The 27,476-nt window shown below is 33.5% G+C and overlaps 2 protein-coding genes across 3 annotated transcripts in view; one reads left to right on the forward strand and one right to left on the reverse strand.

Moving 5' to 3' along the window:
- Positions 1-27,476, reverse strand: part of CDC73 (cell division cycle 73) — a 124,659-nt gene that overhangs the window by 37,311 nt on the left and 59,872 nt on the right. For both annotated transcript variants that reach the window (XM_047703722.1, XM_047703721.1), the window contains exon 11: positions 5,059-5,116. In XM_047703722.1, coding sequence (XP_047559678.1) covers positions 5,059-5,116 — 58 coding nt within the window. The remainder of the gene's footprint in view (positions 1-5,058; positions 5,117-27,476) is intronic.
- On the forward strand, positions 18,870-26,239 carry B3GALT2 (beta-1,3-galactosyltransferase 2). The gene is made up of 2 exons (XM_047703723.1): positions 18,870-19,479; positions 23,932-26,239. Exon 2 carries the CDS (start codon positions 24,059-24,061, stop codon positions 25,325-25,327), a length of 1,269 nt encoding a protein of 422 aa, XP_047559679.1. The 5' UTR covers positions 18,870-19,479; positions 23,932-24,058; the 3' UTR covers positions 25,328-26,239.

Below are 27,476 nucleotides of genomic sequence, written 5' to 3' on the forward strand. Positions count from 1 at the left end.
TTAAGGGGAACAACAAAAAAGAAATCTTTGCCTGAAACACCACTGGTTTGGTTAAAGAAGCCTACAATGGACTGAGGAATTTAGAAAAAGATCACTAAATTCAAGGGTGAGAAGACCCCATGTAAGAGAAAGACAAAATATGAAAGCACACATATTAAAATTTAGAGACATAGCAAAAAAATAGTTACATAAGAATTTAAGTAAGTTCCCTGGTTAAATAAGGACCAAGGTCTAGACACAATGACAAACACACTATACTAAGCTTGATTTAAAGTGGGAGAGGGGAAGAAGGGGCAGAATAACACAGTTCATGAGGCACATTGATTAAGAGGAAGAATCTGTACTCAGATTATCTCAATTCCTATCTACATTTTGCCACTTCCTGGGCAAATTACCGTTGCAAGCTGAATTGATAGACCATTCATTCAGTCTCAGTTGTCCTCAACTATAAATCAGTAATAATAGTTTCTACATCTCGAAACTGCTATAAGAATCTTAAAAACAACAATACTGGTTAAGTCCTTAATCAGATCTTGGCTCATATTTAATATTTAGAGAACCCTGTGGCTATAGCAGCTCATCCTAAATGCTACTGCTTCTAGTACCACTAATACTACCACTACCTTCAGCAAATTCCATGACTGAAAATTTACAAGCTGAGAATAAGTAATTGATTGCTATGTATGATTTCTAATATGATTAGTCTTCACTTAAATATTCAGAGCCTTATGGACAAGGCCCTCTTAATATTGTAAATAAAACAGAAATAGTCACTGCCCTCAAAAACCCTTCAGTAAAGTAGGGGAGTCAGACCATAAATAAGTAAGCATACAAACATATTTAAACAAGTTTGAACATTCAATTATTAAGAAACAAAAGGCATGTACAACTGACAGAAGTGTCCTTTGGAAAGAACGCCTCTCGGAAAGAAAGCCTCTCAAAGAAGTGGCATTTAAGCTCAGATTTCAAGGATGAAAAGGAGCCAATGTGCAAGGGATAAGTGAAGAACAGCCTGCTGAGGGGTAGGAATGTGAGCAAATGCCAAAGACAGGAAGAAACTGCTGTGCTTAAGGAACTGCAAATGTATAGACTACAGGGACAAAAGAAAGAGTGGCAGGAAATGAGGTTAAAAATATATGCTTTCAAATGGAAAAATATATACATATACACACACACACACACACACACACACAAACACATACATACATACACACATACACACTTTCTAGGCATCATTAGGTTTGTATGTAAATGCCACTGGAAAACCCTGTAATTTTTAAGCCACAAAGTGACATAATTTGATTTTCATTTCACATCTTCTGGAAAGGAAAAACAAAAGATTTAGATAAAGGATCAAAAGGGGACAAGCATGAAAGCAGAAAACTCAGGATTATTAACAATAGTCCACACAGTGGTGCTACTCAAATTTTTTTTTTTTAAGATTTTATTTATTTATTTCACAGAGAGAGATCACAAGTAGGCAGAGAGGCAGGCAGAGAGAGAGAGAGAGAGAGGAGGAAGCAGGTTCTCCGCTGAGCAGAGAGCCCGAAGCGGGACTCGATCCCAGGACCCTGAGATCATGACCTGAGCCGAAGGCAGAGGCTTAACCCACTGAGCCACCCAGGTGCCCCGGTGCTACTCAAATTAAGTGTAGATAAGAGGTGGTTTTTTTTTTTTTTTAATACTTGAAATTTCCAAGGTCAAGTGAATAAAATGCAGTAACAATGAATTACTAGAAAATGATCATGGACTTGGATGTTGTGACAGTACTGTACTCTCAATTTCTATATGTATCTGGTTGGAAGCCAGAAATAGGTCATGGACTAACACTTCAAGAAGCACTGGTCTAGAGAAATGATAATGGTTTAGACTTAAATTCTTGTAGTAGAGATAAAGAGACAAATCTGAAACACAGAAAAGGTAAATTTGACAGAAGTCACTGACCTATTAGATGAGAGCAATAAGCAAATGTGAAAAGTGAATAATGAAGAGTAACGTCTGAATTTTTTTGCTCAAGAAACAGAGTTGACAGTGGTGCTGTTTATTCATGAAGAAGACACTTGGGAGAAAAGTTCAGGCAACGGAGGTTTTACATCAGTTTTAAGATGCCTATGGCATATCCAAATATTACACAGTTTATACAAGATACCAGAGATAAGAGATGTCTGATTTGGAGATACAAATTTGAAAATCATCAGCATAGACGTAAAACTATGGAATGAGAACCAGAACCAGCACAATCTTTTTAAAATATACAAGGGGAGGGGCACCTAGGTGGCTCAGTCAGTTAAGCCTCTGCCTTTGACCCAGGTCATGATCCCAGGATCCTGGGATCGAGTCTTGCATCAGGCTCCCTGCTTAGCAGGGAGTTGCTTCTCCCCCTACCCTTCCAACTGCTAGTGATCTCTCTTTCACACTCCCTCTCTCTCAAGTAAATAAATATTTTAAAAATTAAATAAGTAATAAATAAATAAGTAAAATATACAAATGGCTAATTCTCTCTATCAATCTTATATGTAAAGCAGACAAACTAGAGCTACAGTTCACCTACCCATTTCAGGCAATCTATGAAATAAAAGTAAAAAATTAAAGCTGGAGAAATGAAATATGCACTGTACATGCATAAGAAAGAGGCAGGAAGCAAGGATATGGGTAAGAGATTTAACCTAGAAAGAAAATGACAGTAAGGTACAGGACTATGGCTTATCAAAGGCTTATCCTTTCTAATCCACTGAAAAACATGTGCTTTTTGTTAGTTACATTCTCCAAATAAATATTTAGAAGTTGAGAATAATTGTAGACACTTTCAAATATCAAATTTACCCAGGGACTTGCCTGGCACAATTAGTGCTAGATAAACATGTGGTGAAAGAATAATAAAAAGGAAAAAAGTAATCACTAATGGAACTCAGAATTTGAGTCGCTCCACTGAAGAGGTAAACAAAACGGTGGTTCAGTCCTCCATTTTCATATGATTCGAACTCTACCTACAAATAAAAGTTATGAATGGCTAATTTCTCATCTATACCATATTATACTGCCAAAGAGGTTTTGAGCATTCATATATTTTTTAATTTTGAAAAGACAGCATAAGTGAATATGTCATATATTACACAGTATGTCTTCAAAACTGGGCAGCATCCCATAAGCAAATACAAAAAACATTTCTACAGCAAAAGAAAAATTCACTAATCAAGACAAAGGTGACAAACTGCTGAACATCCAATAAAATCAGTTTTTATTCATAGACGAGTGCTAAAAACTTGTAGAAAAGGAAGAAGAGATCTTCTCACATGGATGGGCAGCAGAATATTTGTTCTGAGATATTAATTCACATTAATTTCAATCAGCTTAATCACCAGGGCACCTTGGTAGAACAGTTGAAAAAGAATGATAAAATATCAAGAGTTCAAAAGACTCAGAGCTCCATAGTTTACATATTATCTTCCCCAAGGTCACAAAACTGACTGATAGAATCCAGCTCCCTTAACTTCATTTTATCACATGGTACATTTGAACAACCTGATTTATTTAGATATCAGTGCCTCCCCTATCCCTTTCCTTGTCTACCAAATGATTCTGAGAAAACGTGAAATGACAATTTTACACTACACAACACAAAAGTACATTAGAAATCTCCAGTGGTGATTTCTCCCCTATTACACCATTTCTGAATTTCTAATGTGATCCTCTGTAGACTGACCAACTATAGCCTCCCATCCCACCCTTCCAAAGAAACACAGTTCTATATCAATCATTTGCCTCTACAATACCCCTCTACTTCACAGGTTGTATTGTTTGGGCCCAACTGAGTATGGCAATTCCTATTGCCTTCACTTTTTCTTCCTTCCTGAAAAGAACTCCTTTTTAGCTTTTTCTAGTTTCTGGCCCTGAGTACATACATGGAAGACATTAAACTAACATTTATTGAATTTAATTGCTCTTCCTTATACTCTTAATATGGCTTTTGATTAAGGTCCTCTGTACTTAAAAAACAGTGCCACAGTCCTGTTATCTGAAATAAATTTATCCAGTGTGCTCCAAAGTTAACACATGGCTAATGAAGTCCTTCTCTTCTCCACTCATCCTCAAAAACAGGAATGATAAAGATTCCAAACAAATCCATTGTCATAAAAAAAAAGAAAGAAAGAAAGAAAGCAAAAGAAAAAGTAAATATTACTCATGTCAAAATCCAGATATATGGATCCAGGACACATTCTGATATAAAATCATCCCACTATAAGCCACATATATTCATAATACTGTACTTCTAAAGTGCTTCCAGAAGTATTTAGTATGTATAATTTACATAATTTTAGAGTTAGCTTGTAAACATACTATGAATAAAAAGACAACCAATTCTGCACTATTGATACTGCCAAATTTAAGAGGAAGATCACCCAATTAAATTCTTGCCTGTGCATTTCCAATCCTATTCATTTTCTTCATAGCCATTTTCAAAACCACTGATGAGGTAAAAGAAGAAAAGGTACACCCTAACACTTTAAGTACACTAAATGTAAAAACACCAAAATCAAACCCAAAACACCTAAAATGAATATATTGTTGGTCTCTACATGCATTTATAAAGATCAACCTTTTTAGAAATTAGAAAGAGGGAAGAAAAATATTTCCGAAATAGCTTCAGTAATGCTTATGCTTACCACATATTTTACAGAACTGATTACAGAATCTTATATGTTCAAGAACACAGACATCTGAAATTCTAAGCATCAAAGCTGCTGAACAGTCTATTAAAATTATAATGCTGTGCTTCCAATAGAGGAGGAAAAATCACATCCAAATGTACCTCGAACAAGAAACTGGTGAGGGGATGTGTACATATACATAGCTTTTTAAAACATTTTTCTAAGATCTTACAAACATTTTCTAAAAAAAAATTTAACCCTTAAACTCTACCTATTTGTTCAAGTAAATGTTCCTATATTACTTTATATTAAAGTAAAATTTCAATTCCTTCAAAGCATTGTAGTATCAAAAAAATTTGTGACAATTAAAAAACAAACAAACAAAAAATTCTGAAGTTTTGTATTTCACCTGGTCTTGGTACTGGCTGTGCTGCAGGAGTCTGAGTCTTACGGGCCGATGCACCTTCCTTTAAAAGAATAAAAATTGACAAATAATATTAGAATTCCTTTACATAATAAACACTTCCATTTAATTACTGCAAAGAAATTTTGTATCTTCTTGTCTCTCATTCAATCAGTCCTTCCATTAATCATGTTATGATCCTAAGCATTAAAACAAAAAGCAAAACAAAACAAAAAAAACCCACAGAAAACAAAAACACCTCCCTTATCTTTTATGCTACTGGTCATGAGGTAATAAAAGGATTCTTTAGTAGAAAATAAATTTAAACTGTTATCATACAGTTTATTCTAAGAATATAACATTTTTCAAATATTTGACATGCTTAATTGTTGACAATTTTAATATTTGCATAAATGTTATTACCCATTTTTAAATCAAGTCAATCTTTTTTCCATCAAAACAGTCTCAAAATGAAAAGATGATACATAATCTCACATTAGAAAGATGTAAATGATGTTACTTGGCAGTGCATTAAAAAATCCCACAAACATTTTAAATCAAATGCCTTTAAAATATTCAGGGAAATAATCACATTTATAAAGATGAGATTTGTTACATTTAAGAGTGGTTGAAAATTTTAACTAAATAACAATCTCAACTAATTACTAAGCATGTAATATATAGAAGAAAATATGCTAAGTATTGAAATATATCAATTACATATTCAGGAGTAGATGCTTCTGAAATGCTTAAGATACTCAAAAAGCTGTCTTTTTAGTTTAACAGTTTTAATCATATTCACACTTAATAGAAAACTACAAACAAAAAAAGCTACAAATGTAAATTTCAAAACAACTAGTACGACGACTCTAGTAGTACTCAACTGAATGAAATTTGATAACTATCAGGGAAACTACATAAATCCATAATAATAAAAATCGGTATTAGAATCACAGAAACATTTCTAAAGAAATACTGCTAAATAATGTTAATTTTAACCATATTACATTGTCTTCAAAACTTGAGATTCTTCATAGTAAAAATAATTTGAATGGTAGGCTATACCACAGTTTTTTTTAAAATAAATAACTAAATCAAAGACATTTTAGCTTTCCATCTCATGTTATTCCATAAAGAGAATCAACTAGATATTATACAATAAACATGAAAATAAAATAAATGTTACCCATATTACTTAAGAAATCCTTATATGTAAATACTGAGTCATGGAATGTGACTTAAATACACACAGAAACAGAAAAAATAAAAGAAATGAGAGAGAAGAAGAACAATGAGCACACACATGCAGATATATTTCTGTCTACATTTTGACTGTAAGGTTGGCTGGATCCAAATCAAAGCCCTTTCTTTTCAAAAGAGTAGATGAAGTTCAAAATCACAAGAACAAAACAGCACTACGTGCATATTGAGAACTATCAGATACAAAACTAATTCATGTGATTACTAAAATATACCTATACCATATGAAGAGATTATGGCTCTTATAACATGGGTCAGCAAAAGGTACAAGCACATAGAAGTAATATGTAAAAAAAAAAAAAAAAAAAAAAAAAAAAAGTCTTTTCCATTACAAATTCTAACCCTTAAGTGTTTTTATATACTTTTGAGTAAACTCAAAACTGGGTATTTTCTGTTTACAAAGTAAGCTATCATTACTTGACGACCTTCTCCTACTCCATATTATCCCTTTTCGGGAATAAGCCTTAGCCCTTGGTCACTGGAAGAGGCATAAGTCTTAGGTTAGGTCAATCAAGAGTTCTCCCCTGTATGTTTTATATATTGGAACTAGCATGTTACACCTCTAGTTACAAGGCTGCAGGGTGGTAAACCAAAAATTACAGATGACCATGTATCTCTTGACTCCTGGGGAAAGCCCATCTGGAGGAGGACAGAATGACACTAGTATGCACAAAATAAAGAGGCAGAATACAACATCCTTTATAACATCTATCTAGTTATAATAGCCTGCAAGGCCTCTTCTCCCCCTACTTCTTCTTGATTATATGAGCCTTTAAAATCCCTCACCTCACTATTATGCACTCCCACACACATTTTTATCTAATTACTTGAGCAGAGTTACTGTTAGTTGTAACCGGAAGAGTTCTTTGTCTCCTCAGATGTACTGAAAATGTGAGTCAATACAGTATAACTTTGTTTAATTTTGGAGTTAGTAAACAAACACAAATAAGTGTTAAGTACAAGCACGCATTCACACACTCTCACACACACAAAGCTATATAGCTATTAAACTGGAGACTGTGGACTCCTTGAAAAAAAAACTGGGGAGATCCTTGCTGATCACGTCAGTGTATAGCCTGTTCAGGACTCCCTAGCCAATACTAAGGGCTAAAAGTTCATTCCACTCCAATCTGTACTACTTTGAAATAAAATTATAGAAGTCCTTGCATAAAGAACCTCAGAAACCATATAATCAACCCCACATGAAGAAACAAAGGTGAAGTTTTTCAAAGGCTACGAAATGGTATATCTGGCATACGTTTAGAAAAAGGAACAATAATTTGGCACTAATATGGGGAAGAGACTGAGAGTTCTACATTTTTAGAGATATTTGGATTGGGGGAAGAAAAATAATACCCATCTGGGAAAATAAAGTATCAGCAAAGAAACAAAACAAAACAAACAAACAAAAAAAACCCAACAACTGAAAGAGCTGACAAGCTGTGCTAACTGAAGAGGAAAACTTGCTTTCTCTTGAAAAGTCAGAACAACTACAATTTCCACCGAGACTTGAGGCATTCTAGAAAAGAAATAACTGATAAGAATGGTAGAAGTGATAGAATCGTTTTTGTAAAATATTAACAAGGCAAAACAAACTATACTGTTTATAATCCTTACTTGCCTTATTTTAGCAAATGAGAAAATCTAAAACTCTTCTGGTACTGGGAGAGATAATATTGGTTATTTGCTGCTTTAAATGAGCAGGAAATAATACCATGATGTGTAATATCGTAAGAAAAAAATATTTGTAATAAGTGTCAGTATGAAAAAGAATACATTATATTTACTTAATTTGGAAAAATGCTGCTTATATGTAACTTCATAAAATATGGAAAATTCTAAAAGAAGAAAACACACAATACATATGCAGTTTATAATCTATCATTTTGACTACTGTACTTATGACAGCAAAAATAACATGTTTTAAAAATGAAATACTAACTGTACCCTTATATGCTTTTGTCTTTCTATAGTAACACACTCCCATGAAATGTGTATTTGATATTTAGAATCCCCAACTACCAGGATGCTTTTTTAAAAAGCATCTGAATTTTAAGTACATTGAGTCTTTTTAAAAATAAAAAAATTTTCGAAAAACTATGTAGAAAAAGAAAACTGCGGGGCGCCTGGGTGGCTCAGTGGGTTAAAGCCTCTGCCTTTGGCTCAGGTCATGATCTCAGGGTCCTGGGATAAAGCCCTGCATCTGATTCTCTGCTCAATGGGGGGGCCTGCTTCCCCCTCTCTCTCTGCCTCCCTCTCTGCCTACTTGTGATCTCTGTCAAATAAATAAATAAATAAAATATTTTTTAAAAAAGAAAGAAAAAGAAAATTGCAACTCTGTAGACAAATGACAATGAGGCTGAAAACATAGAAGATTTTAAGAGCAAAACACAAATTATAAGCACAACTTATTTTTTTACATTTGCCATAACCCAGGGGCATATGCATACAATGTCAGCCAACATAGGAAATAGTTAACACATCCCTAAAATATACTGTATTTATAAAATATATAGATTTGATACCTCTATCAAATCCCTCATTTGCTACAGAATTCTCTATTTATTTATCTGCTTCTCTCAACCAGACTGTAAGCTAACTTATAACTTAGGTCAGGGACTGTCCACTATGTCTCCATGACTGTTACATGGTGCCTAATGTACTGTAGATCCTTAAAAAAATACATTAACTAATTAAAACAAAGCCATTTCCCTTAGTATTACTGATTCACCACTTTAAACTGTTTCAATCTGCTAAATAAAAATGGTAGAAATATCATAAAGAATTATTGAGAGACTTAAACATTAATTTATTCATTCTATACATATTCATCAAAGCACTAAGTATCAAAAAACTGGGAATGCATCAGTATAAACAAGAGCAAAGGGATTAATCAAGTTTTGTAATTTAATGGAGGATAAGTAAATGAAAGTTTAAAAATTATAAAGAATTACATATGTATTTAGTTATTTATAATGTGCACATAAGTACTTTCTCTAAGTATGTGTATGTTCAACTTAGTGTCCAAAATAAAGAGGAATTAGTATTTTTTTTTTTTAAGATTTTATTTATTTATTTGTCAGAGAGAGAGAGAGAGCACAGGCAGACAGAGTGTCAGAGGGAGAAGCAGGATCCTTGCAGAGCAAGGAGCCCGATGCGGGACTTGATCCCAAGACACTGGGATCATGACCTGAGCCGAAGGCAGCCGCTTAACCAACTGAGCCACCCAGGCGTCCCGGAATTAGTATTTATTAAACTAACTTCTTTCCATAAGAAAACAGTCTCTGGCAACCCAAGTTCGTAGAATACATCATGACCAAGTGTCATTTATTCCTGGAATGCAAGGATGTTTCAATATAGGAAAATCAACAGATGAAATATACCACATTAACAGAATAAGGGCAAATAGATGATAATTTCAACTGACACATAAAAAGGATCTGACAATTTAACATCCTTTCATGAATAAAAACAACATCAAACACACCTTAACAAACTAGGAATGAAAGGAAACTTCTTTAACATAATTAAAAATAAATATAAAAAACTCACAACAGCTAACATGCACAATGGGAAAGACTGAAACCTTTCCCCTTAAGATCAGGAACAGTATGTCCACTTTCACTACTTTGATTCAGCATAGCATCTGAAATCTCAGCCAGGGAAATTAGGAGGGGGGAAAAAAGGGCACCTCAGTGGTTAAGCGTCCAACTCTTGGTTTCAGCTCAGGTCATGATCTTCTGCTCGTGATACTGAGTCCCACAGTGGACTCTACACTTAGCACTGAGTCTGATGATCCCTCTCTCTATCCCTCCCCCTGCTCTCGCAAGTGCACCTTCTCTCACTCTCTCTCAAATAATCTCAGGGAAGAAAAAAAAACAACAAAACACCTCCTTCAACTCAAAACCGAAAAAGAAACATCCCAATTCAAAAATGGGCTAAAACTTGAATAGATATTTCTCCTGAGAAACTGACCATTCTCCAGCTGGTCCACAAGCAAATGAAAATATGCTCAAACATCACTATAAACCACAATGAGATAACACTTCATACCTATTAGGATAGCTATTATTAAATACACACACACAAAAACCAGAAATTAACAAGTAGTGACAAGGATGTGGAGATATTAGAATCTTGTGCATGGCTGGTGGGAATGTAAGATTTTAAGTATCATGAAAAACAGTATGGTTGTACCTCAAAAAACTAAACACAGAATTACATATGATCTAGCAATTCCAACTTTTGGTATATAACCAAAGAAATTAAAGCAGGGACTTGACCAGGTATTTGTATGCTGATGTGTATAACATTATTCACAATAGCCAAAAGGTAAAAACCACCCAAATGTCCACTGACAAATTAATGGATACACAAATTACAGTTTATACATAAAATGGAATATCATTCAGTCTTTAAAACAAGAATGAAATTCTGATATTGAGATATATATATATATATATATATATATATATATCCATAACATGGATGAACCTTGAAAACATTATGCTAAATGAAGTAGGATAGACACAAAAAGACCAATACTGCATGACTGTACTTCTATGAAGTACCTGGAAGAGTCAAATTCATGAAAATGGAAAGCAGTGTAGTTGTCACCAGGGGCTGGAGAGAGGGCAACAGGGAACTGTTTAATGTGTACGGAGTTTCAGTTTGGAATGATGAGAAAGTTCTGGAGATACAGAGTGGTGATGGCTGCACAACATTATGGATATACTTAATGCCACTGAATTATACCCTTAATGATAATTCATATATATAAATAATAAAAAATCTTTTCTAAAAAACACAAAATATGCATAAAAGAATAAACACAGTCTAATTACAAATGATGGCAGACTTTTCAAAGGATGTCTACTCAGAGAACATCCTATTTCCCCTTTTCAGAGCTGGACTATACCCACAAAGGATAAACTTGTGAACAAGCTGACCCAATCATATCTTCTCTCCTTCGGATTTCAAAATCCATACTAAGAGATATGCCCAGCAATGGAAGCTACAGTTATCTGTAGCGGGCTGGCTTTAAGGAGGACTAACAAAGGACCAGAGAGCTGGTATACAGATGCAGAAAAAGTGACAAGTAATCATATGGCATCAGACAGAAACAGAAAAGCTTCCTTGATTCCTGATAGTTTTCCAATGTCTCACTGTGTTCTTTTAAGACCAATTTATATTTCTCAGTCCTGGATTCTGCAGAATATTCCTATACCATTATAATGTATTTCCTTTTGTGCCTTATGCTGACTTGAGCAAGTTTCTACTACTTGAAACCAAAGAAGCAGAGACTAAAGTAATATTTTAATCTCAGAGAAGATAAAACAAAAATCTATTCCTACAAATACACTAACAGAATTAAAACTTTACAGTCACAGACAAAACTGGAATACAAGTGCTTGTGAATAACATCAGAAGATACTCACTGATTAAAAAACTAAATACCAGTTTTCCATTCATCATTCTCTAAGATGTTTTCAGAATGTAACTCTAAAGGTTAATCTTATGTGTTAACTGGGCAATGGAGCACCCAGATAATTTTGTTAAAACATCATTCTGGATGTGTCCCTGAGAATGTTTCTGGGTAAGATTAACATCTGAATCAACAGACTGAGTAAAGCAGATTGCTCTCCCCATTGTGGGTGGGCCTCATTGAATCCACTGAAGAAATGAGCAGAACAAAAGGGCAGAGTGAGAAAGAATTCACTCTGCCTGGCTGCTGTGAAGTTGGGACATCCATATTCTCTTGCCTTTGGACCCTGCCTTAGACTTGAGCTATACCATCAACTCTCCCGGGTCTCCAGCTTGTTGACTGAAAATCCTGGGACTTTTCCGTTTCCATAATCACATGTGCCAATTCCTCCCCATCCATCCATCCATCCATCCACCCACCCACCCACCCATCCATCCATTAGGTTTTTTCTCTGGAGAATCCAGACTAATACTAGTACAGCAAGTGAAATTTGGATTGAAAGAGAGGAAAAGAGAGTGAGACAGAATACAAAATCTTTAACAGGGTATTCTTGCATAATGGGAAAATATAAAAAAAAATTTTGTTTATTTATTGACAGATTTAAAAATTACATCCACATAAATGTAGATGAAACGTTTAATTATAAAACTACATTAGACACAAACCAAAGCATAGAAATTGATCTCCTTTAATACCAAAGTCTATAATGGCCACATAACTTTCTGGCACAAATGAGCAATTCTTTTATATGTGTCATTGAGGTTTAATAAAAGCACAATCTTTCTTATTTAAAACTGGCAGGATTTTTTATAGTGGCAGAAGGCGAGGGTTAAGTGATCATTTGTGTACCTTATGGGTCCACGGACTCAAAACAAATATACTGATGTAACCAGAGGCAGTGTAAATCAGTGCAAAAAACTTCACTTAAAAGTCTTGAACCCCAGGTTCTAGCTTTGACTCTGACATATTTATGAGAGGAGCTATGAGAAAATCACAACCTCTCAGGGTCTTGATTATCTTGCCACCAAAATGAGACAACTAGATTTTTAGATGATTAGAAGGATCTAATTCTCCCCCAGAAAGTCCATTACTTTAATGTAAGTAATAGCTTGTCACTAGGAACAATGCCACTGCAGTACGACCTCAAATGTACAATTAACTGAGTTTAAAGGCGTAATTCAATATAGGTTTCTTCAAAGATGGTATGGCCATATAAATTTGCTCTTCTTCTGTTCCACTGAATAAAAACACAATATTCTTCTGCCCATCTCCCTCTATCAAAGGGTGTATGTTTGGAATTAGATAAATTTGACTGTTTTGAGAATCACACAATTATAGGTACTGGCAACAGAGGTAGAAAGGAAAATAACAAATTGTAAGCTTTAAAAGAAAACATTCAATGTTTTATCATTTAATATAACTTAATAAATGGAATGAGGAAGCTAAAATAAATACAGACCTGTATATACTTAACTATTTGACCCCTTTGCCCCCAACAAACACAGAGTTAAATGAAATATTCTGGATTATAAATGCCAGAGATATTAATAAGTATAAAATCTGTGAAAAGTTACAGAGGAAATACAGAAAAAATTCAAAGTCAACTATGAGGATATAGAAAAGAAACAGACTCAATATGTTAGTAAGTAATCAGGGAGATGATAAAAGAAAATGGAGAATATAATAAAAATATAAACATTTTGATCTTTAAAATTTTGGTTCACTAAAACTCAGGAATTGTATTATCCTTGAGACACTGTGTTATTTAAAGGGAATAAAAATATTCAAAAAGCATGAAAAATTAAGATGATAAAAATGTAATGCAAACCAACTGCAATTAGGAAGATCAAAAGTATCAAAAGAGTGAAACTGAGTGACACAATAATGAATTATAGAAAATGTTTTGAACTGAAGGGAAAAAACTTAAATAAATATAAAAAAATTAAATTTTCTTCCAGTTACTTTGCTATCTATAGAATGATCTATGTATCCTGTCTATCAATTTCTTGAATAAAAGGAACCTAATGATAAAGCTCATACCCTCTGCAGTTTGCATGTAAGAAACGTTCAATGTATTTGTTGAATATAAGTGAATCCCTTAGGTATCCTCTAAGGAGTTGGGGAAGGGGAAGAAAACCAAACCCTGAAGTCAAATATTACCCATTCCTAATCCTATAACCTTTGCCTGCCTCTTTCTTGCTTTGCAAAGTTTCTTTATACTTAAGTTCCTATTTCCAATCAGATCATAAATAATCATTCTGAAGAGAGTTCCATGAATTTAGAATCAAGCATATTTATACTTCCAGCTCTTCTCAAAAAAGCCCTTTGGGGAAAACATTCTATTTCCTTCTGACTTTTTCCTTTCTTTCCTTATCTACCAAAGCTATTAAATAAAAAGCGTTTTCTAATACTAATAAATTGTATGTGAATAATTATACTTCTGTGAAGTTTTAGCAGAGTTTTAAGCTTCAACACATTACATCTACCTGAATCTACAAATTGTTTTGTTACACTTTGTAATGAATTAACAGTGTTTACATTTTTAAATATTATCAGTGTGTTGAGGAGTAGGGAGTAAGGTGCCTGAGAACTTAAAGATACTGACTTAGTGGGCTTCACACTCTTATCAAACTCAGTATGTCTACTGCGTGTAGGAAATATTTCACACTGATTCCTTTAAGCAATCTTAAACGAAATGCACAGGTAATATAAACAACCTATGTATGTAATTGTTTTTAAAGGAAATCAATATCTTAACATATACAAAAATGAAATTTTAAAAGAAATTTAAGATAAACACAAGTATTTCAGTATTACTCTCAGAACCAATCACACCAGAAGACATAATGAAGTAATCTGATGCTAGTACCTATTCATAAAATCACAGTGAACGTAACGATTACAAATGTCCACAGACTGGTGTACTCTAATGATGAGTCATCTACTACAAACATGACTGCCACAGGCAATAGGATTTTTCAAAATGGTGAACTACTTGCCAAGTTAAGAACAAAGTTGGGTACAACCCTCTTTATTGGACACTATGACTATATACCTAGAAAAATTCAGTATATGTTAAAATTTCACAAAATATACTTTGTATTCTAATTAAATTTTAGGTTCATTTAAAATTGTCCCACCCACTATAGACCGCCTTCCCTGGCCTCACTCACTAAATGCCCTTCAATTATTTTGTCAACTAAAAATAACCTCATAAACTTCTAGAACACCTCCTAGAAAATAGCATTTCTCCCACTGAGAACCAAAGCTCTTCAGAAGAATATTCCCTGTGTGCCAAAAAACAAATGAAAGAGTATAGGTAATTTATGCTACACTGAAGCAGCTACAATACTAAGAAACTGAAGAACATACAAGCATGATAAAAACTACTGCTGATCTTAATGCTTATATTTTCCCTTAGGATCATTAGTAGTTTGTATGAATTAAAACTGATGAGGGTGTTGAAAATTAGTTCTGAAAGAGAAAATTAAATTTAGCTCTGCTTTCAAGTCAAAAGAAATTCTTAAATCGTATGAGTATCTGCTGTACAAGTTGGTGAAAACTGAAGAAGAAAAATAAGGCAGGCAAACACTGACACTTGTGGTCATTCTGAGATTGCTAATTTGAAATCAGGCTCATTCCTGGTTTGTAGTAAGTTCGAGGAAAAGTAAAACTGGTTCATAAATCATCTACTGACTTCAAAGGAAAACTGTAAACTCTTAATGAACACAGTCATTTTTCTTTAAAAAGAGAAAACTTACTACTATTAAATAGCCAAAAATGCGCTATTTGTCCACATATTTATAATATGAAAAAGATTTCATCTGATTCTAAGTCAAAAGATATAAACTCTAAGCAAACATTACTCTATGCTAAATTGTTGACTGATTTCAATTAAAACTAAAGCTGGTCTCTAAATAATTATGTCAATGGCATTTTTCAGAGTACTATGGTGGAAATGACATGTGACCCAAAACATTAAGATTTTTCTCCAGCACTGAAAAAATGGTTTGCATTTAGAGGCCAATTACTCATAATAAAGCACCAACAGGAATGAAGACCAATGTAGGAAAAACCAGATTCATGTCTCCCCTTCTCAAATTATTCAAGGATATTTGCTCATTCTCAGTAAATCGCCTGCCGTAGGTTGAAGCGTTATCCCCCACACCCTTTTCTCCCTCATTCTTTTTACCAAGGGCATTTAGTTGAAGTTATATAGGTAGTAAATTCCCAGAAATGATTTATCTTTATTATTAGTGAGAAAATCTGTATCTGATTCATCATGTTATAGTGACTCAGAAACTACTAGCCAAATGAATAAAGTAATAATTACTTCTGTACTCAACAGAAACTAAGAGTTAGGTGGCTATGCAAATCCTGTCTTTAAATTCTGCCTCCTTGAGGATTACTGTAGACATGCCCAGGAAAATCCCAAAACCAACCTGGACAGTTCTGGCCAAAATCTAGAGTTAATAGCCTATTTTTCCCATCAGATATGTTCTAAGGTTAAAAAGTAGACCTCTGCAAGTAAAAATTACAAGACATTTATAACTATAAAACTTAACAAAATAGCTGCCAGTTTCCTGAGTCTGACAAAGAAATCTGTCACATTTACTGAGAAAATTAACCATAGAATTCAGATGTTATAAGAAACGAGACTAAAGGAAGAACTTCTACAAGCTTGCCTGTCATAAGATTTTTACAGTTTCTCTTGGCTAGAAACATGCAGATTGTTAGAAAAAGTCACTAACATAACTTTTATCTGGTGTCTGCTCTGTTTTTCTGTATTTTATGTAAAGTTCTGAGGCAGCTTAATTTAAATTTAAGAAACTGATGGCAAGTGTATCTAAAAGTTTAAAGTAAATTCTGATTAAGTAGACAGGCACCTTTTTATTAGTTTCTAGGAGTCTCTTTTGCTGTATTAACCCTTGCTCCATAGCAAGCACAGTTGAAACAACAGTCCACTGGGAATTCAGGGGCTCAAACCAATACTGGGGGAACCATTAACCAGCAGGTTATGTGATGGAGTTCTCTTAATAATCAAGATCTATAATAAACCCAGTGGGACCCCAAAAGAGTCAAAACAAAGGAACTAGCAAAAATAATAGTTTTATCCTTCCTAGAGAAAGGGAAGGGAAGGTATCTAAACCATTTCTGTCTCCCTAACATTTAATAAACTGTGCCTACCTATAAATACTGGCACACAGTAAATGATCAATATGTATTTGTTTGACAAGTGGATAAGGTGAAAATATAAACATCCATTGGTAATTCTATGAATGATTTCTGGGTATGCTGTGCCAGTCCTACAAAAGAATTCCCACAATTTCTCCAGCAGTGTTAACGCAGTAAAATGGTTAAGAACTGAGCATAAAGACTTAGATAATCTTGCTTTAATTCCCAGCTGGCTTCTTTTGCCACAAGTTAGCTGACATCTGGGATAATTATTTACAACTCTATGCATTGGTTCCTCATCTTTAAAATGGGTAGTATAATACACTATCATTATGAGGGAAAAAAGTCATTTAACTAACAGCTTAGTAAGCTTAGCATCCAGTCTGGTTTTGGGTACATAAGTCACTGCTGCTAGCTGCATAGTCAAATCCTACGTAAGGAGTTACTGATAAATACTGATCTCCTAAAATCCACCTCTACTTTTGTAAAATACATTATTTTTAGTAGGCACTTTAGCATTACTCTGCTACCTACATGTAATATAAAAAAAAAGTAATGAGCATGAAGTATGAGTAGACATAGGGACTAAATAAAAACTGGCTTTCAATTTTCTCTTCACACTTAACCAGGAAAAGACAAAGCTCTCGGCCTTGGGTTTCCCAATTATAAAACTCTTAATATTCCTTCTAACATTTCTTGGAAAGCCGCATACACTCCTTAAAAAGAAAAGAAAAGAAAAGAAAAGATCATAGGATTCCTCCAACTACAGAAAAATTTTATTAGCTACACTAAAAAACATGAGGGCAAAAAATTTTAAAGTATTAGAGAAAGTGTAAATCTGTATTTGAACTAACAGATTTAACTGGGGAAGACAGGTGGGATAAAGTGTACACATCACTACAAATACATAGCTTAAGTTCTAAAACCATAAATTTTTAGGAGTTAATGTCCCTGAAGTCTCACAGGAAAAACTGATAATTCAGGCTATTAAGGGCGGGGGGAAAGACAATGCCCCACTATTCTGCAGAAAAAAAAGCAAGGTGCCCAGGAGACTAACCATACAAAGAAATATTTCAGCGTATCTAGTGCTTACTGAAAAAATGTGCTTAGAGGCAACTTAGTAAACAATCCTGAAATATTAGGAGAAATACATGCAATTAATAAAACCTTATTTTTCACCAAGAAGATCCTGTACAAGTGTGTTATATCCACTATATCATTTTGTTGAATTCTATGTATGTTAATTTTAAAGAAAAGGAAAAAGAGAAAATAAATGCTGACATGAAAAGGTGATGAAGGATAAAAAGTTGTGCTGCTTTCAAGAACACTAGAAAGCACATTAAGAGCAAAAAAGAAGTGAGCTATATCCCATCACACGTCATTAAGTGACCCACTCTTGCTGACTTATAAACTCTAGAAAATTGGGTGTGGGAGTTTTTAAGTTATAAATTTTAAAAAAATGATCGGAGTCTTATCTAGAGACTAGTAAAACTGGAGCAATTTGAGAAAATAAACTTCAAAAGAAGGGAGTGCACTGAAGGGGTTAAATTGCACCAAGTTACATATAAAAGCTTATATTGTTTAGGTCCTATAAAATCATGTAAGAAACATGAAAACCAACATCTAACACTGAAACATTTGGAAAGCCTGTGCTTAAGCATAAAGTAAAAAAAAAAAAAAAAAAAAAAAGGAAAAAATAAAATTATAACCATCTGATAATCATCCCATTTTCATATGGTGCACTCATCAGTACACTTAACACAGAATATATGTAATTTATCAGACAGAAGCAACATCTCTAAGCTTCTCCCTACCTTAGGTTTTTAGTCAATATGAATGCAAACAATCACGTGGGACTCAGCCAAGCAGTGACGTTAAATTCTGCTCTGTCAGAGAGAGCATCTGTCAAGCCCACATTTAAACTGCTGCCTGCCTGTGCAGCAGCTGAGGAACCGTGGATTGCATATTACAGACTAAAACCTCAGTAAAACTGCTCAAAATCCTTCCTGCAGCTGCCAGGCAACAGCGAAAGAGAGTTAAATCCTATTCTATTCCAATACAATTGAAGCACTACATTCTAGCTCTGGCTGCTTTACATTGCAGCTCAGTGTTATTACTAGAAATATGGATACTGAGAAGAGAATACAGCACTGCATTGTCCGGCCAGGAAAACAGCAGATGTAAAAAGCTTCAATGCATCAACTGTCGGCAAGAGTCAACAGTACTCCGAATAGAGCGGACAACTAGAGCTCTTTTGTTTAAAGAACGAGAAAGAAAATGAAAGAAAGGAAAAATCTCAGACAACTAGGATCCATATGAACAAGGAGGGTAACTCAAAGACAAGCAGACAGATGGACACTTTGGATACTGTGAAAAGCAATCGAAGGAGGCAGACTATTGGGGGATGTGCGCATGTTCGATAGCATCTTTTTTGCTGAAGTGATGGCGTGCCAAAAGTATTTTCAGTGGGCATAATCCTCTCCACATAAATGGCCTGACCAAGGAAGGTATGTCGATATCTTGTGTGTAATATTCATTTAAATGTCTGTTACCTTTTCATAGCTGAGGAGGCACTAATATCTGATAAATAAGTTCCTCCAGTTCACCGTCCTTGAAACTAGATAGATGATTTTAAAATCTGTCATTGTGAAAGCTGTCATTGCTTTATTCAAGTAAATATGTAGTTTGAAGTAATTTTGGATTACGAATGTATAAAAGAGAGAAAAGGAAAAGAATGTTTTTAAAAGAGAGAAAAGGCAAATAGTAGTAACAAGATGTTAAAGGATTCTCTGAGAAATTAAACTTAAAAAGAAAAAAACTGTAGCCCTCTAAAGAAAGCACCGCAAGCCTCTATCAAATTAGGTCAAAATGAATTCTTATCTAATAAATTAAAGTGATCTCTTAAAAGCAGCTATCAAAAGAGACAATGCTGTGAAATTATATTAAATAGTATCAAAGATGGTCTTCATATTAAGAGCTTTTTTCAAAGTCCTTTTAAAAACACGTTATTAATATATTCCCTCCGAGATTCATCTCCCCAAATAAAGATAACAATCTAAGAGGGTATCAACAAATACTATTATAGAGCTATAAGAATACTAAAAGGAAAGCATTTGCATAGGATCACATAAGGCAGTGTGAGTTTTATGCACAGCACACCACACCACAGTAGATTTGCATGTTATTACAGTGTCCATGAATGCAACTTTAAACAAAGAAATATCAATAGTTGGTAAAAATTCCACTTGAAAAAGTGACCTTTCATTTTAAGCAACTGACAGATTCTAAATAATCAAATGTAAGATTATTTTTGATGATAATTTTTAAAGTGAAATTCAAAAGAGAATATGAAAATAATGATATAAAAATATTCATGAACAGCAATAAAAGGACAAAAATTAAATCTAAACGTACCTACTGTGCCTCAAGGCTATATTAACATGTACTAACAAACTACCATCAATGGTATGTGTGTGCTGGGCAGAAATAAATTTAATAAACTAAACAACAATCACAGAATAGCAACTCATGGCTCAGGAACTCAAATTCAAAATTTTGTACAGATCTATCACAGATCCTGATATTGTTCAACCTCACAACACAACTCAATAAGCTATTATTTAATAATCACAAAAGGCAAACATTGTAAAAGACATATAAGCATTACATTCTAAAATTAAAATTATACAAGTTTATCAGGCCCTATTACTATCACCTCTCACTGCCATACCATGAATTTTTATTCCACTATAGAATGAAATCAGATGGTATTAAGTAAAAAAATATAGTTCTGAAAAATTTCAAGTCTCTCTCAGAGCCTTTTCTCTCAATGTTAACAGCATCAATTAAACATTTTTATAAGCTAGATATCTCAAAAGCGCAGAATTTTTTTTTTACTCAAGCACCAATAAAATCTAGGACTGTGCCAACACAAAATAACAACACTTTTACAAGCCAAATGATTAAAAACTGTGTGTGTGTGAGAGAGAAAGAGAAAGAGAGAGAGAATGAGTATGTGAGAAGTAACTGAACATTTCACAGTTAACAATCTCTCCACGAACTTCAATTCATAAGATGTAAATACACATTAATAACTTGAAAAAAATCATCACAAAAACCCTAAGCTAAATCAAACATAATTCTATGCTGAAAATGCAGAAGTGCAAATTATTTAGACTGCCACAATATTTTAACTTTCTTTTCATGTTCCCACTTTTTAAGAATTAAAACACAACAGGCAGTAACTGGATAATAATTTTAACATTTAATAAGAGGAAGAATAGTTACTTTAATTTTACTTTCTCTTTAACAGAAAAATTATGAATACCTGAGAAACTTTTAATAAAGAAATGTTTAAAGCTAGACACATGCACTTCATTTATCAATGGGAGATTACCAACTGAGTATATATGAATTTAAAGCCTGGTGAGCTTAATATTTACAAACATACAAATATAATGAATTTAAATTAAGATGCATCTCCATCACCTATTGCTACAAAATCATATAGGACCATAAACTATATATTTATGCTAGATCACAATATATAATAATACGCTGTTTTCTATAACATACAAATACTTTAGAGATATCATTTGAGGTATACTTCTTTCAAAAAATATTATAATTATTATGATATTTGCCTTCATTCATTTCTTCAGTCATTTATTCAAAAATCTGACCTTATATTTACTGCTTCTTAAACCATCGAATTTACACTTTTAAAAGACATAAATGATGGGACTTCAACCAGATACCAAGCATATAGCAACAAAAGAAGTGACACATTGACTTAGTTTTGGAATATTTAAAATAGATTATCAAATAAATTTAAAAAAAACTTTTCCTTTAAATTTATATACATAACCCTTATATCTAGTGGCTTCTTTATGGAGTGGAAGAAGAATCATTACTACTTATCAAATATTTCATGTGAAAATAAAAGCTTAGAAAGAGTTTTCTGGTCTAAATAGAATGGCCAACTATTTGCAAGTACAGGAAGAAAAAAAAAACTGAATATCTCAATCAGAACACTCACTTATTTTCAGGTTAGTTCACAGCAGAACTATGTTTAGTTGGTACAGTAAAGATCCTTGGTCTTTATTATAGTAATGTGAAATTAAAATTCACGTAAATTAACTCTAATAAATAGCAAACTAGGTTCTATGTTTTTAAAACACCAAACTTAAAAGAGTTTGTATCATACTCAATGACTGAACAATATTTTACATTTGAGAACCATAACTTCTAAAAGTACTACATAATTTCAGATACTAGAAATTATCAAAAGCTGGCGCCCTTTACTATTATACTTTTGGAAATTTGCTCCAATTCCCACCTACTTGCTCCTCCTAGTGGCTGCTGCTAGAATAGTACTTTCATTCATACATGTCTAACCCTTTCAATCAATATTTTCCAAATACTTCATACGATACACGTGAATTTTCCTGTAATTATTCAATTATATGAGGACTTCCATGTAAATGCCATTTCCCCAAGATAATTAAGTTTCATGTCAAGGTTAAGCAAATTTGGCATTAAGCTTGAATCTCTTAATACCATAGGCCACACAAACAGATATACAGGCACAGAATTTTAAATAAACGTTACTACATTAAATTTAACTGACTAGTTTTCTTTTGTGTAAGAAATAATTTTCATTAAAAAAATATTGAAAAAATTAAAATTAGTTAGCCCCCTTCTCAACAAGTTTTTTTTCTCTTTAAACAGAAATCAAGTTACAGCTCCTTTCACCCACCTCTACCCTCATATCTTGATCCAGAAAAACTAAGAACCAAAAAACATGAACAAATTTGTGCTATGTACTGAAAAATCTTGTTCAAAGATAACACCACCAGTTTTTAATATGTAGCATCATGAACCTCCTATACTGACATCTCATAATCTTTTTAAAAATCTAGGGTTCTAAGTATCATGCTACCAGAAGTCCTAAAAATGTACAAATTCTCTGCACACAAATGTAGAACACAGCAAAATTCAAGAATCTTTTAAAAGGCATTTTGTAAAATTTAAGATTTTAAACAGCTGGCTATGACAGTACCTAGTGCCTATATTTTGTAAGAAATCTGAAAGGACTGTTCAAAGTAGTTTTTTGTTTAATTCTAACATGGAGACTCAACTGAGATATTTGATAGTGTTCTGCCAAGGCTAAAGATAATTAAAGGATAATTGCTATATTTTAAAAATCAATCTTAAGTCTAAGAAAGGACTATGATTTAAATACCTCATCTTTGAAGTGGAAGGTTAAAATCAGAAAGAGTATTTGAAAATGTTCATCATTTACTAATGTCTTAAAATCCTCTACTGAAGTTACTGGACCCTGAAAATTAATTTTGACAGGTGCATCTTCTCATTGACTTTCTCAACACAGTAGGGGCCAGTGGAAACATGCCAAGCAGTGTACTGTGACTAACGGAACTCTGCCATAATCAACCTTGCACCGTCTGTCCCACAACTGATACATGACCATTTTACAAAAAAGGCCACTGACTGTGTACCATACCACCAATGGTATGTCAAATCAATTTTAATTAATGCCAATAAATTTTCCATCTGCTCTCAGGCCTTCTTACATGGTCTCTCTCAGGAATCTAGTAACATTCTTCTCCTCTACTAGCATACAATTTTTTTTTTTTTTCCGACATACAACTTTTAAATCTTTAACTCAGGTCAAAAGTACAAATGACAGAGCTACTCAGACAATGAAATAACTGAAGAAAATTAATCCATCACTTCTCTCTTTGAAGTGCTCGTCCTGTCCTCAGTGATGTTATGTTACCAAGGGTAAGCAAATTATATAAACTTCATTCCTGGGTTATCGTATTTTCACAACTTACAAAATTCCTATTTGCCCTAATATTATTAACATCTGAAGTCTCTTTTTAGGCAGTTCTGTAAATATTTAGCATTTTGTAAATTTTTATGTTTCATCTTTACAGAATGACTGCATGGGAGACAACGTGGCTGAATTTAAAAATGATTACCAAAGAATAGAACTGATTCAGGAGAAGGAAACATTTTCCGCCACCAGTAGTATCTCATATCCCATTACTGGATATTTACAACATGCTTCAGTGGAGGAGAAGACACTGCTGCTTTGCAAAGATGAGCTGGAATGCCAAGAGGTCTCTGTTCCGTACCCATCTTATTGGTGTACTTTCTCTAGTGTTCCTTTTTGCTATGTTTTTGTTTTTCAATCATCATGACTGGCTGCCAGGCAAAGCTGGATTTAAAGAAAACCCTGTGACATATACTTTCCGAGGATTTCGCTCTACAAAAAGTGAGACAAACCACAGTTCTCTCCGGAACATTTGGAAAGAAACAGTCCCTCACACTCTGAGGCCTCAAACAGCAACTAACTCCAATAACACAGACCTGTCGCCACAAGGAGTTACAGGGCTGGAGAATACACTTAGTGCCAATGGAAGTATTTACAATGAAAAAGGTATCGGACATCCAAATTCTTACCATTTCAAATATATTATCAATGAACCTGAAAAATGCCAGGAGAAAAGCCCTTTTTTAATACTGCTAATAGCTGCAGAACCTGGACAAATAGAAGCTAGAAGAGCTATTCGGCAAACGTGGGGCAATGAAAGTCTAGCACCTGGTATCCAAATCACACGAATTTTTTTGTTGGGCGTAAGTATTAAGTTAAATGGCTACCTTCAACGTGCAATACTGGAAGAAAGCAGACAATATCATGATATAATTCAACAGGAATATTTAGATACATACTACAATTTGACAATTAAAACACTTATGGGCATGAATTGGGTTGCAACCTACTGTCCACATATTCCATACGTTATGAAAACTGACAGTGACATGTTTGTCAACACTGAATATTTAATACATAAGTTATTGAAGCCAGACCTGCCTCCCAGACATAACTATTTTACTGGTTACCTAATGAGAGGATATGCACCCAATCGGAACAAAGATAGCAAGTGGTACATGCCACCAGACCTCTACCCAAGTGAACGCTACCCTGTCTTTTGTTCTGGGACTGGTTATGTTTTTTCTGGAGATCTGGCAGAGAAGATATTTAAAGTTTCTTTAAGTATCCGTCGTTTGCACTTAGAAGATGTTTATGTAGGGATCTGTCTTGCCAAGTTGAGAATTGATCCTGTGCCCCCTCCCAATGAGTTTGTGTTCAATCACTGGCGAGTTTCTTATTCAAGCTGTAAATACAGCCACCTAATTACCTCTCATCAGTTCCAGCCTAGTGAACTGATAAAATACTGGAACCACTTACAACAAAATAAGCACAACGCTTGTGCCAACGCAGCAAAAGAAAAGGCAGGCAGGTATCGCCACCGTAAATTACACTAGAGAAGACAATTTTTTTTTCAAATGTGCAATCTGTAAAATATTGCTAAAAGCATGTATGTTAAAACTGATTACATCCATAGGACAAGTTTTAGTTAAAACTCATCACATAAAGGAATTCAAAAATTATTTTTTTAATTTCTGAAGGTAATACAAAAATACAACATTATGTAACAGAAAGGTATCCCAAAAGAATCTATTTAAAAAAACTGTATAAAGGGATTCTGTGTATTAACATGCAATAACAAGCATGCATACATCAATGGTTCGAGGCTTATGTTAAGGGCCAATAAGATGTATTTGCATATATTTTTCACACAAATTTTAATTTAAGAAATGGAGACAGTCAAAAGACCCTTCATTTTAGAATTAGTTTTTCATTTTAACATATAATTAAATGTAAATAAAACATTACTGTCAATCTTAAGGAAACTTCGTAATTGTGCAAAGGACAAATTTTCTGACCTGACTATTCTAGGGTTCTAAAACTATATTCTACGCAATAAGATTTAGTTGCATTATTCCATAAAACACATTTATGAAATTCAGATGTTTCGTCAATGCAATTCTCATCTAAGTATCTACCTTTTAAAAACAACTGACACATTCATTTTCTTTTATTAGTACATATATCGGGGGAAATTATTTTGACATGATGTGATAAAATGTGAAAAATCAATGTGTCTCAGGCTCAAGTTTTTATAAGAAAAAAAAAAAAAAAAGTAAATGTTTCAAAATAGTTTGTTTCCTGGTTGGTGTTAAGGGCCAAGCTAGCATTTCAATGAGTTATTGTATTAGATCAGTTACTGCACTCTTAAGGAGTACTACCACTTAACTTCAAGGATATCTGTAAAAATATATCATGTTCCTCTAACGGAAGCAAAAGTAATTACAGGCAAAAAGAGAATGTACTGTTGAAAAAAGATACAGGATAGAGTGCAGCAGCAGTTTCGTTCGAAAAGATACAGGATAGAGTGCAGCAGCAGTTTCGTTCGATACATTTTTAAGATGCAAATCTGCCAAACTGCAACATATGGGAAGTTTATTTCCTGACAGCAGGTGTACACATGCCACCACTTAATCATTTTATGGCACCTACTTCTTTCTCAGAGTGCCAAGTTTACAAACCTGCAGTTTTTAATTTGGTAGATGACAATGATTCTGCGTCACCAATTTCAAACCTTTTTTGGGGAGGGATGGGGGAAAACTACAAATGTTTGATGAACACTTGATGCTAGGATGACAATGTATACAATGCACTTTTACCAAGTTTTTAATAAAAAAAAAAGGTAAATGAAGAAATCTTTACTGAGTGTTACAGTACAAATAATTTTGTTTGGCTCCATTACAAATTTTAAAACCAAGAAATAGTAACCTACTAAGTTTAAAAGTGTTTTTATTTCATAAAAGTACATAAAACTTAATCTTAATCTAATGAAGATATTACTCATCCTAATTCCAATGACAACCATTTTTATCCTTGATTCTATTCTAAAGAGATATTGTACCTAAACAGAATTTTTATAATTGTTAAAGTTCGGACTCACATAAACTATTTAAGTACTTACCATTTAATATGTTGAATTCTATTTATACTGAATTTATTTATCTCCCATTTTCAATTTAGTAATCTAAGTATCTCCCATTTTCAATTTTAGTAATTAAATTTTCAATTTAAAATCTAAGTATTCTATTCTGCATAGAATAATTTTGAAAGCTAAGCTATATAATACCCCCAGCTCTTGGTTAAGTTCATTTTTCACTTAATTTATTCTATAAGATTATAAAAAGACTAAAATTACTAAATGCCAAAGTTACCAAATAAAAGTCACACATAAGAGGGCAATTCCAAATCAGATAAGTAAATCTGATGAGAGACAAAAGTAACTCTTCCATCAATGTAGAGTAATTCATTTATATTTCAAAAGTTAGAAAAGGGGGCGAAAGTATATGTGTATGCATGTATGCATGCACAGGTACACACCCAGAAACAGAACCCAAGCACTTCTTGCCTAAATTATGATTACAGACTAGGATCTTTAAAAGATAGCATATTCCTTCTGGAAAAATTCAAGTTTAAAAAGATGACTTATGAAAAACAGAATTCTTAACAGATGACTAAATTTCTCCCAGCTCAGACATCAGTTTCAAA

The sequence above is a fragment of the Lutra lutra genome, chromosome 15 (assembly GCF_902655055.1).
Source record: "Lutra lutra chromosome 15, mLutLut1.2, whole genome shotgun sequence".
Classification (NCBI taxonomy): Eukaryota; Metazoa; Chordata; class Mammalia; order Carnivora; family Mustelidae; genus Lutra; species Lutra lutra.

Coding starts and splice junctions, on each gene's coding strand:
- B3GALT2 (XM_047703723.1), top strand. CDS start 24,059: ATGCTTCAGTGGAGGAGAAGACACTGCTGCTTTGCAAAGATGAGCTGG.